This window comes from Trichosurus vulpecula, chromosome 3 (assembly GCF_011100635.1).
Source record: "Trichosurus vulpecula isolate mTriVul1 chromosome 3, mTriVul1.pri, whole genome shotgun sequence".
In the NCBI taxonomy this organism is placed as follows: Eukaryota; Metazoa; Chordata; class Mammalia; order Diprotodontia; family Phalangeridae; genus Trichosurus; species Trichosurus vulpecula.
This window is the reverse complement of record NC_050575.1, coordinates 407262313-407281852: the sequence shown is the minus strand read 5'-3', so window position 1 is coordinate 407281852 and position 19540 is coordinate 407262313. Positions and strand designations below refer to the sequence as shown.

General features: G+C 40.4%; 1 protein-coding gene across 2 annotated transcripts in view; it reads right to left on the bottom strand.

Annotated features, from left to right (window-relative positions):
- LOC118844120 (zinc finger protein 420-like) overlaps nucleotides 1-19540 on the bottom strand; it is a 444485-nt gene that overhangs the window by 3668 nt on the left and 421277 nt on the right. The window contains exons 1-4 of one of the 2 annotated variants that reach the window (XM_036751957.1): nucleotides 9687-9979; nucleotides 9261-9351; nucleotides 2976-3102; nucleotides 2165-2260 (exon numbers count right to left, since the gene is read on the bottom strand). In XM_036751957.1, coding sequence (XP_036607852.1) covers nucleotides 2165-2260; nucleotides 2976-3102; nucleotides 9261-9293 — 256 coding nt within the window. In that variant the 5' untranslated portion in view covers nucleotides 9294-9351; nucleotides 9687-9979. Of the gene's footprint in view, nucleotides 1-2164; nucleotides 2261-2975; nucleotides 3103-9260; nucleotides 9352-9686; nucleotides 9980-19540 lie in introns of those variants that run through there. The other variant, XM_036751956.1, reaches the window with a different exon arrangement.

Here is a 19540-nt window from a genome sequence, read left to right as displayed (position 1 = left end):
ACAAATAAATGAATTGACTTGGAATGAAACTACCTGGAAAGGATGAAATAGATGAATTTACTCAAATGTAAATGGTTGACACTTGAATGGCATAAGGAAATGAAAGCTTTCCATATTTCACTGCATAATCATTGCAGATATTATGCCAAATTTTTTTGCAAAAAAGTGGGCTGTGACCATTATGTGAAGCTTTTAAAAAAATTTGTGCTGGTATTACTTAAAAACCATTTATTACTAAACTGTATCACTGACCGACAAACTGTACAGTTTAGATAATGCAGAAAGATGTAAGTCTTACCACATCACGTGACTTATTCATGGCAGCTTTGCCTGCAGGCATGCTTCCCTTGAGCCTATGGTTCTTCACTGGGTTAAGTGGCAATACTGTTAGTACTGTAGTGCTCTAAACAAACCATACAAGATAGCTTTTGGAACTATACTAACAATGCACATGAGCTGAGAATTCTAGGCTCTGGGCTCATAATGCACTAGAGATAAATGCATATCCATATGCCACTTGCGAATACATTCCTGGTTTTTTTACAAGTGGTAAGATGAACAGAATTATACCATATGACAATTATGCATGAAAGGTTACAAATCAATTTTTGGACAAAAAAAAACTGGGTGTGATGATTATGTGGTGAAATACAGTAGCCTTTAAAAGTAGATGACTTTAAGAGGTTGCAAAGTAGCCTTAGGGTCGCTAGGTAGCACAGTGGATAGACTGCTGGGCCTAGAGTCAGGAAGATTAATCTTTCTGAGATCATACCAAAACTTAAAACACTAGCTCTGTGACTCTAGGCAGGTCATTTTACCATGTTTTCCTCAGTTTCCTCACCTGCAAAATAACTTAGAGAAGGAAAAGGAAAACCAGTCCATTATCTCTGACCAAAAAAAACCCAAATTAGGTCATAAGCAGTTGGACATAAACAAAAAATGACTGAACAACAAAAATGTATCCTTAATGTTTAAAGTGGAAATAGGAAAGGAAAACACTGAACAGAAAGAAAAAGGGGAACTAATGAGAGTAGCATGAGGAGAGATAGAAAGAGATGTGGAATAAATAGTAAAAAGAAAAAATATGAGAAAAGAAGGTCTTACTGGACAATTGTTGCCATGAAGGTCTGCTAAAAATCCAACATATCTACATTGTAAGGAACTGATAAAATTTGTAAGAGTAAGATCCAATTCCAAAAAGGTAAATGATCAAGACATAAAGGTATTTTTCACAAAACAAAACTACCAGAAACAATACAGAAACTCTGGTAACCAAAGAAATAAAATTCTGAACAATTTGGAGGTATCACCAAATAGTCATCAAATTCGAAATGATACTTTAAAATGATAACAAATTTTGAAAGTTATGCTGAAACAGACACTTATTAAGCTGCCAATGCCATGTTTCTAAAAAACAACAAAGCAATTTACGTTTTAGCTACAAAACTTCATAACCTTTGACCAATGGTCCCACTACTAGATCTACATCCTCAAAATGTTACTCAAAACAAAGACATTTCATATAACATATTCACCATAGCTTTTTTTGAAATAGCAAAGTACTCAAAACCTATAGGTCCAATGATGGTGTTATGGCTAAACAAATCCTTCCATAAGAAAATATTATCTGCCTTGATAAACATAATTTCAAAGCACAAAGAAAAACAGTATGACATGTAACATGATCAACTAACGAAAGAGGAATTAGGTTAGGATTAAATATTTTATAAAGTAACAGCAACAAAGAAACATAAGCATCAAACAATAGAGAAGAAAGCATCAGAAGAGGGCACAAAAGCCAAAAGGACATGTTGTTAATAGTTTAAATGATTTGCTTATTTTAAGATGGAGGATGAATTCATGCAACTGAGTCAGGAGAATGCCTGCTTGAAATAGGATACTCTTCAATGAATTGGATAGAAATACCTACCCCACACTGAGGCAACTACTTGCCTTGAAAGTGGAGGTACATGAGGGTAGAGATGCATAAATAGCTAACTTCTTGAGTTAAAAAAATGACATTTTAAAGTCTTAGCTCTTCTCAACAGGCCTGAGAAGCTTTGATAAGACCACCTTGTTCAACATTTTAAATGAGCTTTGAACTACAATGACCAACAGGGCAGTATTTTCCAATGACCCATTTCCTTGGTTTTTATGTAGTCACCTGGACAGCTGCTTCTTGGAATATCTGCCTCTGGCATCCAAGATGCTTCCTTTCTTTCCAATTGGTAGATCACATCTGGTTTGGAAACTGCAAATCCTGTTTGTTGAAAATGAAAAAGTGCTAGGCACAGTCATCTCAGAATGCAATCATAGAACAGAGATGAAACACTCCTCTCGACTCTTAATAGAAGAGTGGGGGAATAAAGGCACAAATTTTTTCTTATACCATCCAAGACACTGTTGATGTAGTGCTAATTTTGTTTGTAATTAATTTTTTTTTTCAACCAGCGAGGGAGCAATAGCCTAGATGGAAAGAGAGGTACAGTTTGTTTTGTTTAAAAAAAAAAGCATCGATAAAACATAATAAAAGAATTCAAAACTAGTTAAAACTCTCTTTGGGAAAAAAGCAGGCATGCTAGGAAGACCCCAAGGATAGTAACAAGGACCTATGCGGGGATGGATTATAGATCATGACTTAGGAAAAGTATTTCATCTGACTCTGCTTAGACAATGGGGAGACCTCGTATGTAATGAAACCCACAATGGGATTGAACAGAAAATCTTGGATTTAAAGCAAAAGAGAAGGGAAGATACATTTTCAAGGACAACACCAAATCAAGAAATCATACTAAGCAACAAACTTTTTCCTGGAAACAGTAGCACAAGTATTGTGTCTCTAGGCCGCACAAGGATTAGGAATATCTTCCTTTTGTATGCCAAAGAATAACTGTTAAAATTCTGAAAGTCAACATCATATTATATATATATTATATATATATAAAACAAGATTGCAAAAGGGAAGCTATTCTTACCCAAAGAGACCAAGTTCCTATAGTTCTCCAGCATCACATTCCTGTACAACTTTTTCTGAGATAAGTTCAAATGTATCCACTCCTCCAAAGTGAATTCCACAGCCACATCCTGGAATGTCACTGGTTCCTGAAACACCAAAAGTATTTGTGATTACCCAAGTATAACCGTTATAGTTACTATACACATAGGCACCTATCTACAAACATGAATATATATGTATATAATATATACATACACTTAGATATCTATAATCATACTCATATATAGACAGATACATTTACATGCATCTATGTAAGACCATACTATACTTGTCCTCTGTTTCTGAGGGTGGATAACATTTTCCTTGATAAGTTTTAGTCTTTCCATACTTTTCTAAGTACAGCAACTCATCATTTTCTATACCACAGCAATATTCTAACCTTATACTGTCTAGTTATTTTAAATAGCCTAAAACTATATTGATTAATATGGCTGACCTACAGTATAGTTTCCGTTTTTCTCTTTTGATTAAATCTATTTTAGCTTTAACTTTGTCTGAGATCACAATTACTAATCCTGTTTTTCTTTCCTACTCCTAATCTTTATTTTATGTTTGTTTATCTCTTATTTCCTATCCTTCCTGACTCTTCTACTTTACTTCTACCTGGTACCATACCCACCTATTATTTAACATACTCGCTACCCCCTTATTCTCTCCCCCAAGCCTGAAATCCCTCCCTTATCCTCTCCCCCTATCCCTTTAATCTTTTATTTCTTTCTGAATTTAGAAGTCTTTTATACCTATATGTGTATATGTATATATATATATATGCATATACATATACACACACACATATATATATGTACATACGTATTGTTTGTTCCCTCTTTAATCCATTCCTGATGAGAGGAGGGTTCCAGAACTACCAGCCCTCCTCTCCTATCTAATTCCGGTGTCAGTTCTTCTTTTTGCACTTCATTTGTATAAAATACTCTTTTTACCTTTTCTGATATGGTTTTGCTTTTTAGTACTCCATCATACTTAGTTCTACCTAAATCTATCTTTTGAATTACTCAATTACTAATAACAATGTTAGACATATGATTTATATTTCTTCATATAAAAAGTAAACAGTCTATCCTTATTAAGTTCCTGGTAATTAGACTTTGATGTTTAACTTATATTTCTCTTGGATCTTGTATGTCGAATTTCCTACTGATTTCAGGTCTTTATGCATCAAAATCCTGAAAGTCTAGAAATTCATTGAATATCAATTTTTTTAAAAAAAATTCCAGCTTATGCTTAACTTTTCTGGGTAGGATTTTTTTTGCTCTGTGACAGATAGTGCACAATGACCTGTGGTCTTTTAGTGTAGCCGCTGCTAGGTCTTCTGTGATTGTAATTATGGTTTCACCACATTTGAATCTTTTTTTTCTTGTTGCTCATAATATTTTCTCCTCGAACTGGGGACTTCGGAATATAGCTATGATATTTCTACATGTTTTCCTCATAGAATCTCTGTCAGGGGGTAATCAGAGGGTTTTTTCTATTTCTACTTTCTCCTCTTGTTCTAATACTTCAGGAAATTTTTCTTTATTTTTTGTATAATTGTATCAAGATTTTTTTTTGATCATAGCTTTCAGGTAGTCCAATTATTCTTACATTTTCTCTTCTTGATCTGAATCAAGGAGTGTTATACTCCTAGTATACATAAATAAAAAGGTATGACCTATCAGGGTACCAGGAAGGAGGGCCATTCACACCTAAAAGGATTCTTCTCATCCTTCCCCCTTGAGTCCCAGGAAAGAGGGCTACCCATAACAAAAATCTATTTTCTAGCACTCCTACTTCCCCATTCCATTGGGAAAAAAAGATGAACAAAATCCTTGTAGTGAATACACACACACACACACACACACACACACACACACACACACCCAAATTTCCACATTGGCCAGGTCTAAAATATCTATATCTGAATCGATACCCTGTAAATTGACTGCATCACTGTCAAAAGCTGGGTAACATGTCTCATCAAGAATCCCCTTGGAAAATAGTTGGTCATTGTGATCAGAGTTACATATCTTTCAAATTTGTCTCTTTTTCACTCTTTAATATTTTTTCCATTATTACACAGAAAAATAACTCAAAATATTCATTTTTTAAAAATTTGAATCCTAAATTCCCTTACAACCCTCCCTCTTCAATGGTTCTTTCTCTAAAGGTAGTATCATATAATATTGCTGTGAAGTTCTCCTCATTTTGCTCATTTCACTTTGCATCAGTTTATGTAAGTCTTTCCCAACACAAATTCCATTATAATTCTATATGATAACTTGTTCAGCCATTCTGCGATTGGTGGGCATCCACTCAATTTCTGATTCTTTGCCAACACAAAAAGAACTGCAATAAATATTTGTGTACGTATGGGTCCTTTTCATTTTCATTCTTATGATTTTGGGATACATAACTAGTAGTGGTATTGCTGGAACAAAAGGGTGTGCATAGTTTTATACCCCCTTGGGCACACTTTTAAATGAACATTCACAATGTAAACAAGGAAATCATATTATACTGAAAGCAACTACTGATGACAACCTAATATCAATATTAAATGTTTATGTTCCAAATGTCTTAGCATATAAATTCATAAAGAAAAAATAAGCATGTCAATTGAGCATGTAACAAAAAACAACAGAAATCATATGTTTACATCAATAACTGAAGAAAAAGCTGTTGACAAAATACAACAGCCATTGCTATTAAAAACACTGGAAAACAGAAGAATAAATGGAGCTTTTCTTTAAATAAGTAGTATCTATTAAAAACCAAGAGTGAGCATTACCTTCAATGGGAACAAACTAGAAGCCTTTCCTGAAAGACCAGGGGTGAAGTAAGGATGGCCATCATGAACACTTTTATTCAATACTGTACTAGAAACACTAACTATAGTACTAACACAAGAAAAAAGAAACTTGAGGAATAAGGCAAAAAACAATACAAAACTATCATGCTTTGCAGATGCTTTGATGGTATACTTAACAGAACCTTACATAGTCAACTAAAAAGCTAGTTAAAAAGGGACAGCTAGGTGGAGCAGTGAATAGAGCACTGGCCCTGGAGTCAGGAGGACCTGAGTTCAAATCCTGCCTCAGACACTTGACATTTACTAGCTGTGTGACAGAGGGCACTTAACCTCAATTGCATTGCCTTCCCCCTCAAAAAAAAAAAAGGCTAGTTAAAATAACGAAGAACTTCATCAAAGTTGCATGATATAAAATAAACCCACATAAACCATGAGTACATCTATATATTACCCACAAAACCCAGGAGGAAGAAAGAGAAATTCCATTTAAAATAACCAGAGATATGCAGAGCCTACTTGCCCAGAACAACCCAGCAACTATTTCACACAAATAGAGAGATCTAAACAATTAAAGAAATATTAGTTGCTCCTGGGTAAGCTGAACTAAACTAGTATAATGAAAATTACAATTCTACCTAAATTAATATACTTATGCAGTGCCTACCAATCAAATTAACAAAGAAATTATTTTATAGAAAAATACCAAACATTATCAGTATAAACAAAAAGTCAAAAACATCAAGAGAATCAAACAAAAAAAAAACATGTGAATGAAGGGAAACTAGCAAAACAGACTTCAAACTATATTAAAAAGAGTAATCATCAAAACAACCTAGGAAGGGCTAAGAAATTCCATGGTTCATCAGTGGAAGACATTAGGTACATAATACATGAAAGTAATGACCATAATAATGAAATGATGAACCCAAAGATCCAGGGTTTTCAGGTAAGAACTCCCCATTTCATAAAAATTGCAAGCAAAATAGCAAAGCAGTCTGGCAAAAATTTGGCACGGACCAACGTCTCAAGTCATATACCAAGGTAAGGTCAAAATGAGTACATGATTTAGATATAAAGGGTGGCATCATAATTAAACTAGGTGAGCATGGGAAACTACCTGTTAGATCTGTGGAAAAGAGAAGAATTTACAACCAAGAGATAGAGAGGATAACATAAAGAATTTTGACCGTATGCCATTTGAAAGTTTTTGCCAAAACAAATCAATGCTGCCAAAATAAGAAGGCAATCAGGAAAGTGGAAAAAGTTTCTACTGAAAAGTTTCTCTGATAAAGGACTCATTTCTCAAATATATAAGAAACTGAGCTAAATATATAAATTTAAGATCCATTTACCAATTGAAAAATAGGTAAAAGATATGAAGAGGCAGTTTTCAGAAGTTTAAACCATCAATAGTTATATGAAAAAATGGTCTAAATCACTAATTAGAGAAATGCAAGTTAAAATAATGCAGAGATGCCACTTCACACCAATCAGATTGCCTAACATGAGAGAAATGGCAAAGTGAAGTGAGCAGAATCAGAACATGGTGGTCAGTAACGCCAATACTGTAACAATGATCAACTGTGAAAAACTTGCTTACTTTGTTTAATACAATGAGGAATGAAAATTCCAAAGGATTCAAGATGAAAAGGGAAGAGAGAAGTTGTGAATTCTAAAGGCAGATAAAGGATTTATCATAATATCATAATAAATGCTGGAAGGGATGTAAGAAAAGACACTAGTGCTTTATTAGTGGAGTTGAGAACTGTTCCAACCCTTCTTGGAATACAATTTGGAACCACACCCAAAAGGCTATATAACTCTGTATACCCTTTGACCTAGCAATCCCTCTATTAGGTCTGCATCCCAAAGAGATCAAAGAAAAAAGGAAAGCACCAAAATGCACAAAAATATTTAAAGCAGCTTTATTTGTAGTGGCAAAGAATTAGAAACTGAGCAGATATGAGGGAATCACTTTAAAATTGCAGGGGAGAACTCCTGGGACTTTGAGTAATTCCAGGACCTCACCATCTTCTAAAATAGTGAATGAAACTTGAGGAGATTCAGGGAATCAGGAAAGCACATGGTTTATTGTGGGAATTAAGTGAACAACAATGACTCCATCTTGTGACTCAACTCAGGAGCTAGGTTGGTTTCTACTCAACTTTTGGTTTCTCCATTCCAAATTCTGCCTTATGAGAAAACTTCATTCATCAGTGGCACCTGGAAAAGCTTATTGCATTGTTTGACCCTGGCTTTTCATGGCTGGGAATCTGGACAACCTCTCCCTGCTTTTCAGAGCCCCTTGACTGAGGACTTGCATTACCCTGATCAGAATCCCAGGCACATCCAAAGGGTGAGGTAAGGAGTTTCTCACAGTGGTCATTCTCAAGCAATTTATGTCTTATCTGAAAACTGGCCCCATACTGATCAATTATTGTTTCCATGTTCCTTTAATTGTTTACAAACACCTGGAGGAAATGGGACACCTCTTTTTCTGATTTCAGGGCATCGTACCTGTTTCTCTCCCCTTCCAAACTTGGAAAGTTCCTAATCTTTCAGCTAATTAGAAATCAGATTACCTCATGGTGTAATTTCCTTTAAATTAAGTGACCTTATTTGATTATTTTCAAAAGTCCAAAACCTAAAGTCAGGAAGTCTGGTCCTGGTTTCTTGAAAAACTGACATGTACTGCTTAATAAAATGCCATGCTCAGAAGATCAAACCATTTTCCTTGGTCATTTCATCTTTCACCCAACACAGCTGCCTGTCAAGTGGAGAATGGCTCAATAAGGTGCTGGATATGATTCTTAGGGAATACTATTGTGTACTAAGAAATGACAAGAGTAAGGTAGGTTCAGAAAAACCGGAGAAAAGTTCTTTGAAATAACACAAAGTGAATGAGCAGAATAAGAACACTGTGGCCAGTAATGCTGATGTTGTGACGCTGATCAACTGTAAGGACTTGCCTACTTTGATCAATACGTAAACATGTTTCATTTCATGAAAATTCCAAAAGATTCAAGATGAAAAATGAAGAGAAGAGTTGTAAACTCCAAAGGCTGATAAAGGATTTTTTATCGTTTTAAGAAATTCTAATGCTTTTTTAACTCTGTTTACAATGTGACTAATAGAAATGTTTTTCATGTTTTTACATGTATGATGTATATCTTGTTGGTTCCCTTGTCAATGGGTGGTAGTCAGCCTGAAGGAAGTGAAAGAATCTGGATTTCAAAATTTTAATATGAATGTTAATTTTAGGGTAGGTAGCATTGGATAAATAGACGATCTCATAGAGATACCATAGGTATTTTTTAGCTCTAAATATATGATTCCCTGATGCCCATAATTTCTAGGGTTGCAGCACAGGAGAAAGAAACACATGCCACAGTTTTTGCCTTGTGACTGTATTTCAGTAAAGCAGCAAGTGGCACTCACCTGTCTGGGCCTGGCTGTCAGCACAGGAGCCATTCCCTCTTCCTCAAGGCTCCCACCTACTGGGGCAGGGCAGAGGCCACAGAAGGCAGAGCTGGGGAGGAAAGGAGAACCATGAGAATGAGGGGCCGTGCCAGGGGTCTCCCTGCTCAGAGACGAGGAAGCCCCACTTCTCCCCAGGGGAGGGGGGGTGGGGAGGAAGGGGAGCAGGGATGGGGGTATGGTGATGGGAGTGGGGGGCACAAGGAAACTGTCATTCCTCTAGTCGGGGGGAGAGCCACCCCCTCCCACCCCCCGCTGTCTTTTAGCCAATCTCTCTTGACAGACAAAACGGGACAGACGGGGGACCATCTCAGCACGGCAGGGCACGGACCCCTGGCACCACGGCGGGGCGGGGGGAGGGGTTCTCCTGCAGTAAGCGATCGTCACCAGGACTTGGTTCCCTAAGAATCTCCTCCGGGATAACGACTAAACCCGGGGGGGTCGGGGCGGCTCTGTCTGCAGCACTCAGCTGACCCCGGGAACAGAGGGCAGGGCCTGCAGGGCAGGAAGGCTCTTCTTCCACAAACAGAATCTGAACACTCGCTAGCTGGGTGACCCTAGCCAAGTCCCTTCACCCTGCGGGCTTCAGTCTCCCCGGATGGAAAATGGCCTGAAGCAAAGGCAAACCATTCCAGCATGTCTACCAAGAGAATCCCAAATGGGTCCCGGACACTGGCAAACCACTCCACGACCCCCTCCCACGGCCTCAGCGCAGGCCACACCGCCCTCCCGCCTCCACCCCCTGCTGCCCACGCCCCCACTCCACCGGAAGCCCCGTCAGGGCCCCTCCTACCCCGTGCACTCCCGAACCAACTCCCAGGGCTCCGGCACCGCCCCAGCCCCGCAGCCCGCCTGAGGTCAGGCCCGGCCCGGCTATCGGGGGCCGCTCACCCCGTTCCGGGTCAACTCAGTGAAGAGAAGGGAAACGGACAACCCCAAGCGTCTGTGTGTGTGTGTGGGGGGGGGGGGGGGGGGGGGCGGGGCGGACGTGACGTTAGAGGGACCGCCCATCCCCACGGCGAGGAACTTGGAAAAGGCGCCTCGGGTGAGAGAGGCCTTCTGGGAATCGTAGTCTAGAGGCCACTGCAGTTTCTGCGCATGCCCGGGGCTAGGCGCCACCCCGGCCACCAACAGCACCCTCCATGTCATTCTATGGTGGTGTTCCCCCTGACCCGGGCAGCTCTTCACACCCCACGGAGGAGGAATGTCCTGCTTACCAAGGGTTGCTGAGGCCGTCCTGACTGCATGTCGAGTATCGGAGGAAGCAGAAGATGATGCACAGGCCCACGTGGAGGCTTCCGTGGCCTGGGGAAGTACGTGACTTATCCAGAGGTCTCTGGAGCCCCGGGATCCTCCAAGGCTGCCCGGTCAGAGCCACCCAGGGGCAGTGTGGCAGCTCCGGGAAGGATAGGCTGCAGGGGGGGCCCAGAGGACCTGTCCCAGGTTATCGGAGCCGCCCCACAGAGCTGGAGGCCCTTGGGACTGGAGCGCAGCAATGGCAGAACTTTGCCCCAGGACAAGCCTCGAGCCTTGGCCAAGGCGGGATGGGGGAAGTGGGGTAAGTGTAAACTTCCTGCAGGAGGTGGTCATGTAAGAGGACTGAAGACGAGCAGTGGCTCTGGACATGCCCTGTGCATGGGAGACCAGCTGAGGCTTTGGAGGAAGATCCTTCTTTCTATCTGGGAAAACTATCAGCTAACAAGCTCCTTTCTAATAAGGGACTATACATTCTCCATTCCTTCCCAGCCATAACTTGGTGGGAGACAATAACTTAAAACAAATTCATGAACTGACAAATGGCTGCTTATATTCAGCAGTAAGAGTCTGCACAGATGACTTATTTAATGATGGCTACTTGGGAGGGCCAACTCCGAGGTCTCTTGCTTTCTCCCTGACTGTCCCAGGGATGCTTGCTGCAGATGCTCACTCCATTCTGCCTTCCCAGCAATTTTATTTTCCCCTCCACAACTCCCTCTCCTGTGGGTGCAGAGCAGTTTTAACAATCCGGCTAGCAGCTTCCGTGGGGGTGTAAGATCCACCCACAGCCAGCACCCAGGAAGCTGCCAGCAGCACAGGTTCTTTTGATCTGCTTAACCAAGGAAAGCAAGGTGAAGGGGTTGACAAGCTTACTTTAATCCAGCATACAGACAGCATTCAGTTAGTTCAGGGGAGCATACAGACAGCATTCAGTTAGTTCAGGGGGAAAAGAACAGCACCCTCAACTTCAGAACATTCATTTAGTTCAGGGGAAAAAACCAGCACCCCACGGAGGTCAGAACAAAATACAAACAAATTACAAATATCAACAGACAGACCCAATACAATTCATAGTTACCAACATCTAGGTTCAGCCCGAGAGCTCAGAGCAAGGGCTGGCCCAGAATCATGCTCGCCACGGCTGCTGCTCCAACAGAAAAGGGATCTTCGAGCTGTCTTCTCTCCTCTTACAGAGTTTTTGACATCATCAAGCGTGGCCTGAATGACCAGAGCCGTTGGTTCTTGAGTTGGCCCCTCCCCTTAGGACCCTGGGAGGTTCACATCCACGTAGATTAGGTTAACACCCAATAGGGCATGGCTCTGGAGTTAACACCTCCCCTTAGCCAGCCCCATGAATCGTCACAAAGAGGCAGACTTAAACCCACGTGGTATAAAAGCCTCTGCTGTCCCAGACATGTAAACTAGGCCCCCCTGGAGTTAGCCCTACCTTGGGCCCTACCAAGGTTCCACACCTAACAGGGCTCTGGGCATGGGTCCCAGCACCCAGCAAGGCTCAATGAGATAAACTGAATCACTCAAAGAAAACAAATGCCATTCTGCGTACACTAGCCTGGTCTGTGGTAGCAGGGATGAGAAGGAAGTGCAGTGGTCCAAAGCTTCTCCTTCATCTGGTTCACCACTGCCAGTCCTTTGAATTTATCTTTTCTATTTATGTGTAATCGTTTTCTTTATGTTAATTCTGTATGTAATGGTGTTCAACATATTCTACCTCAGGAGGTTTGGACATGCTCTAACCCCTAATCACAGCATTTTTTAATTTAAAATCTTACATTGGCAAGATATTAGGAGACACCATGTTTTCCAGAGCTAAGGCCCAGTCAGCAAGCTGTGCCCTGAGCTTGCAAAAAAAAAAACAACAAAAAAAACAAACCAACAATCCTTTGTGCTTAGTCTCTGACAAAATCTCATGATTATTTTTTTACTTTGACCAACACCAGATGTCCTCTGAGCTTAGATAAGCACAGGACAAGTTTGGACAAGTACCCATGGTCCAGTCATAAGGCCCTGATATGAATCAAACTTGTATCATTATTGCTGTTACCCCTCATTGTCAGGGCTACACCTCACTGCCTACCCATTGGTATAAGTATTGAGATCTCCTGCCACTGCCTCTGGTTCCCCCACTAGGGGCAAGGCCCCAACACATATGTCTTGTAAGGGGTTAGGCCGACCCCGGGGCTGGTCAGGGTCCTAGCACTTGGCCTGTTTCCTGGGTAAAACCAGATAGGCTTAGTAGGAGTTGGAATGGCAGGCGCCCAGAGGGAGGGCCTCCGTCCTTAACAGCCCCCCCCCCCCCCCCCCGTAGTTATCCTTCTCATGCAGGCAGAGTCCATCCACTAGGGACTCTCAAGCCCAGAAGGAGGAACCCAGCTGGCCACTACCTAATGCTCTTGAACCAGTGCCTAACACAACAATGCTTTGATACTTTACTTACTGGAACATCTTTGATACTTTACAAGGGCATCCTGCCCTGTGCCTCACATAGCTCATACAGCTCTGGTATCAGCTGGCTACATGCCTGAGCCTTCCCATGCCTCCATAGATACTGTAGGACAGCATCCCCCTGTGTTCCCATACTCCCATAAAAACTATCTTGCTACAGCCCTAATTTTCCCATACGCCTGTAGGAACCATAGTTTGCAACAATCCAGATTCTTCCCACCCTATATCGATCTTCCCATGCTGTCATCCCCTAACCCCTTCAACACCTTCTTCTGCTCATGTAGTGCAAAACCCTTAAAACTGGATAATGTCTCCCAATAAATCGGAGTTGTATCTTCCCTGACTCCCGCCTCATCATTGCGTACTGAGATTGGGGTCCTTGCTGGTCAGGGACCCCCAACAATGTCTCATTCCCTCCTTGCTTGCAAGCCATTTCCCTCACTTTGAAGCTTCTGTTTGATTCCTGACTCTCCTGCCTTTAGTCTGCTCTGTTGGATATCCAGCCACCCACAGGTTAGAGGCCTGTTAGGTATAGCTGACACTTTTATTTAGCAGTTGTTTTTCCTTCTCCCTCAGTGAATGAAAAGACAAGAAAAATAAAACTTTAATGCTATATATAGTCCTCAAAATTTAATTTCCACATTGGTCACATCCAAAAATCTAAAGTCTCATTCTGTATTTTAAATCTATCCCCTCAACAGAAAGAGATGAATACCAAACATCTTCAGTCCTCTCGAATAATGGTTTGCCTAGGACAATAATTTACACAGGAGTTGTCCATCTCTATGAGTGTAGATAACCTCTACATAGGTCCCGACCAAAACACACAGAGGCAGTCTTTCTCCTTTCCACCACATTATTTTTTTTGTTTTGTTTTGTTTTTTGTTGTTGTTTTTGGCAGGGCAATTGGGGTTAAGTGACTTGCCCAAAGTCACACAGCTAGTACATGTGTCAAGTGTCTGAGGCCAGATTTGAACTCAGGTCCTCCTGACTCCAGGGCCAGTGTTCTACTCGCTGCGCCACCTAGCTGCCCCCCAACACATTCTTTATACAATTAACAAATTGATATTCATAAATCATAGGTCAGACTATACCATTCTGATCTAGTGCTTTGGTAGCTTTCTTACTGGCTCTAAGATAAAATACTGACTCTTGTTAAAGCTCACCAGAGTATGACCCAAGCCTATCTTTACAAACCGATTAACACATTGCTTGCCCTGCAGAAGGCAGAAAGACGGCTCAAAACCATTGAAGAGGGGCTGGAAGAGAGCAGCAGCTCCACAAACTGAGCCTTCTGGGACACGTGGTTGAGAGGATGTGAGTGCTGGAACAGTGGGTTTCTAAGTAGTGATCTGTAGATCACTGGTAACTCTTTGAGAGAGAAAAAAAACAGGCAACTCTCCTCCAGGACTGGTTCAAGTAGCTGCACAGCCAACTTCTGGCTGTGTGCATTAGTCACTCACCAAACCTTCCATTGCCCTAGAGCTCAAGCTTGGCCCTCCGCAAACTGACCCCCATTGGATTTTGCACCCATCTGGCTAGAAACAGCAGATTGTTGGGGAACAGAAAGGCAGGCAGTAATCTTAGGCTTTTCCACAGAGTTGCAGAAAGACCCAAAACTAGGAGTCCAATAATCTGGTTCATGTTGTAGGTGATTCCAAATCTTTTTGTTTAGTCAATTAACTAAAAAAATATTATTTTGAACACTCCTTTTAACACTGAGTTCCAAAATTCTCTTTCCAGCCCTCCCCCACTTATTGATAAGGGAAGAAACATATCAATTAACTATGTGGAATAATTCAAAAAATTTCAATACAAATTATGTAGAGAAAAAAGAAAAACAAAGAAAATGAAAAAAAATTATACTTCAATTAATTCTTTGAGGTTCAGCAAGTTCTGTCTTCAGGCTGAAGGTCTTCCCACATTCACTGCATTCATGTTTCTCTAGCATGAATGCTCTGATGTTGAGTAACATCTACATTCAGGTGGAAGGCCTTCCCATGTACACCATATTCATAAGGAAAGAATAAAGCCTTCCTACATTTATTACATACATAAGATTTTGCTCCAGCATGAATTTTTGATGTCTAATAACATCTGAATTGCAATGGTAGACCCTCCCACACTTCTCACATTCACGAGGAATCTCACCAGAATGAATTCTCTGATGGACATAAAGTACTGTCCTCAATCTAAAGGCCTTCCTATATGCATTACGATCTTAATATTTCTCTCCTGAATGAATACTTTGGTGTTCAGTAAGTTGTATCCTCACTCTGAAGGCCTTCCCATATTCATTATATTGATAAGGTTTCTCTACTGTATGAATTTTTTGATGTTGATTAAGACCTGAGTTCTACTAGAAACCCTTACAACACTCCTTGCATTCATAAAGAAAGGCTCCACTATGAATTCCCTGATGCACAGTAAGATGGTCCTTCCTCTTGAAGGCCTTTCCACATTCACTACACTCATAAGGTTTCTCTCCAGTATGAAGTTTCTGATGCTCATTATGATGTGACTGCCTCCTGAAGGCCTTTCCACATTCACTACATTCATAAGGTTTCTCTCCAGTATGAATTCTTTGATGCTGAATAAGTTCTGAGTTGCAAGGACAAGCCATACCACACTCCTTACATTCATACAGAATCTCTCCAGTATGAATTCCCTGATGCACAGTAAGAAGTGCCTTCCTCCTGAAGGCCTTCCCACATTCACTACATTCATAAGGTTTCTCTCCAGTGTGAATTCTTTGATGACGGATAAGGTATGAGTTGTACAGGAAACCCTTCCCACACTCCTTACATTCATAAAGAAAGTCTCCAGTATGAAGTTTCTGATGCTCAGTATGCTGTGACTTCCTCCTGAAGGCCTTTCCACATTCACTACATTGATAAGGTTTCTCTCCAGTATGAATTTTCTGATGTCGAATAAGATCTCTCTTAAAAGTGAAATCCTTCCCACATACACTACATTTATAAGATTTTTCCACAGTATGAATTCTCTTATGCAGTGAAAGTTGTATCTTAATCCTGAAGGCTTTCCCACATTCACTACATTCATAAGGTTTCTCTTCAGTATGAATTTTTTGATGCACTTTAAGTTGTGAGTTAGTTCTAAAGCCCTTTCCACATTCACTGCATTCACAAGGTTTCTCTCCAGTATGAATTCTCTCATGTGCTATAAGTTGTGCCTTACTCCTGAAGGCCTTCCCACATTCCCTACATTCATAAGTTTTCTCTCCTTTATGAATTTTTTGATGTTGAATAAGTTCTGAGTTGTACAGAAAAGCCTTCCCACACTCCTGACATTCATAAAGAATATCTCCAGTATGAGTTCTCTGATGCACAGTAAGTTGTACCTTCACCCTGAAGGCCTTCCCACATTCACTACATTTGAAAGGTTTCTCTCCAGTATGAACTCTCTGATGCACAGCAAGATGCTCCTTGCTCCAGAAGGTTTTCCCACATTCATTACATTCAAGAGGTTTATGTCCAGTAAATTCTCTGCTCTCTGAAAGGAAGAATAAAGAGCTGATTAACCCTGCCTTTTTTGCCCTTTCCCAAGGCACTTAGTTGCTCAAGGTTTTAGAGCTATTCTCTTGCCTTCTCACTTGAGATGACTAGTCTCACTAGTCTTTCACTAAGGATCAATTTATCTTATGTGAAAATATGACTCAAAGGTAACATACGTAAATGAATTGACTTGGGATGAAATTACCTGGAGGAATGAATGAAACCTTTCTTTACTTTAAGTGGCTGACATTTGAATTGAATGAGACTATTAAGAAAAAACAAATGACTTGAACTTGGAAATGTATTCCTACAATCTGAGGTGGAAATAGGAAGGGAAAAGACTAAAGTGAAAAAAAAATAGAGAACTGAGTTTATAGTGAGAAGAAATAGATACATGAAGCAAACAGAATAAGCAAGAAATATGAGGGGAAAAAAATGTGACAATTGTTACCATAAATATCCTATAAAAATCCAACATAAATACTTTGTAAGGAATTGATTGAAATTTGTAAGAATAAGATATACTGGTATTTTTAACAGGAGAAAGTATTAATGTTCACTTGAGACATTACTCAAACTCTGATAATCGAAGAAGTAAAAATGAAAACAATTGACAGTGAGGAACATTTTATACCATTTTATATTATTTTTGCAATTTCAATAAGACCCAGGGCCTGAATTAACGATCAGCAGGAAGAGCCTGAACCTGGGCTTCTTTGTTCTCTAAAGTTTGCTCAGAGAATATCTTTTCTCTGTCAACAAGGCCAGATAGGCCTGACCTAAGAACATTCCTTCCCCTGCTAACCATTAAAGGATGAGACCCTAATCCCGAGAAAACTACTTTGCTTAATATTTTACGGGCATATACTATGTTATGGAATGTTAATGAAACACAGAAACGCTGGGTTGTAGTTTTCACTGACCCTTGTCAACACCTTTATCTTATTGTATTTACAAACCTATTCCATTAGGGAAAATCTTTGTCTTGTGGTTAAACACACATGGGGATCATAAAATTGAGTAACATGCTAAATTGTGATGTTCTAAAAAAATATAAAACCTGTTCATGTTCCTGTACAAGGCAGTCAGACTCTGTCTGGCTCAATCCAAGATCATGTCTGTCCGCTATGCCTAAAGGGAACGAATAAATAAATAATATGAATTTTTCTATCACCTAGCTCTGTTTGCTACCTTTAACCAACTTTCAGGTTTAACAACAGGTATCAATAAATAGCCATTACAGGGTAGAGCCAAGTTGGCAGCTGGAAAGCAGTGACTTGCGTGAGCTCCCCACCAAGTCCCTCCAAAAACCTATAAAAAATAGCTCTGAACAAATTCTAGAACTGCAGAATCCACAAAATAGCAGAGGGAAGCAGGGCTCCAGGCCAAGACAGCCTGGATGGTTGCTGGGTGAGGTCTATCATGCACCGAGCTGGAAGAGGAGGGGAGTGGAGCCCAGCGTGGGCAGTGGCAGGACCAACCAGACCAGGAGCTGGATGGAACAGGCCCTAGCGCCCTGAATCAGTGAGCTGTGACAGTTACCAGACTTTTCAACCAACAAACACCAAAGACAACAGAGAAGGTTACTGGGAAAAGCTGCGGGTAGTGAAAGGAGTTCGCAGTTCGACCACTATCCCAGGGGCAGCAGAGGTGGTGCAGCTACAGAACTACAGCTGCAGTTGCTTCCAGCCCCAGGCCCAACTGGTTGGAGGAATTAAGTGGCAGATCAGAGTAGGAGTGCAGAGCCTGCTAAAGATCTGAGTCAGGTCTGGGTTGGCAGTTCTTGGGGAAGGAGGAGTGCTGGTGTGGCAGAGCTGGCTGTATAGAAATAGCTCTGAAAACAACAGCACGACATGGCCAGGCAGCGAAAACGGACTCAGATTCAGTCTCAGACTTTGGAATCTTTCTTTGGTGACAAAGAAGACCAAAACATACAGACAGAAGAAGTCAACAAAGTCAAAGAGCCTACAACGAAAGCCTCCAAGAACATCATGAAATGGTTTCAGGCCATGGAAGAGCTCAAAAAGGATTTGGAAAAGCAAGTTAGAGAAGTAGAGGAAAAATTGGGAAGAGAAATGAGAAGAATGCAAGAAAACCATGAAAAACAAGTCAATGACTTGCTAAAGGACACCCAAAAAAATACAGAAAAAAATACTGAAGAAAACAACACCCTAAAAAATAGACTAACTCAAAGTGCACAAGAGCTCCAAAAAGCCAATGAGGAGAAGAATGCCTTGAAAGGCAGAATTAGCCAAATGGAAAAGGAGGTCCAAAAGACCACTGAAGAAAATACTACCTTAAAAATTAGATTGGAGCAAGTGGAAGCTAGTGACTTTATAAGAAATCAAGATATTATAAAACAGAACCAAAGGAATGAAAAAATGGAAGACAATGTGAAATATCTCATTGGAAAAACCACTGACCTGGAAAATAGATCCAGGAGAGAGAATTTAAAAATTATTGGACTACCTGAAAGCCATGATCAAAAAAAGAGCCTAGATATCATCTTTCAAGAAATTATCAAGGAGAACTGCCCTCATATTCTAGAGCCAGAGGGTAAAATAGAAATTGAAAGAATCCACAGATCACCTCCTCAAAAAGATCCCAGAAAGAAAACTCCTAGGAATATTGTCACCAAATTCCAGAGCTCCCAGATCAAGGAGAAAATACTGCAAGCATCCAGAAAGAAACGATATGAGTATTGTGGAAACGCAATAAGAATAACACAAGATCTAGCAGCTTCTACATTAAGGAATTTAAAGGCTTGGAATACGATATTCCAAAGGTCAATGGAGCTAGGATTAAAACCAAGAATCACCTACCCAGAAAAACTGAGTATAATGCTCCAAAGGAAAATATGGATTTTCAATAAAATAGAGGACTTTCAAGCTTTCTCAGTGGAAATACCAGAGCTGAATAGAAAATTTGACTTTCAAACACAAGAATCAATTGAAGCATGAAAAGGTAAACAAGAAAAAGAAATCACAAGGGACTTACTAAAGTTCA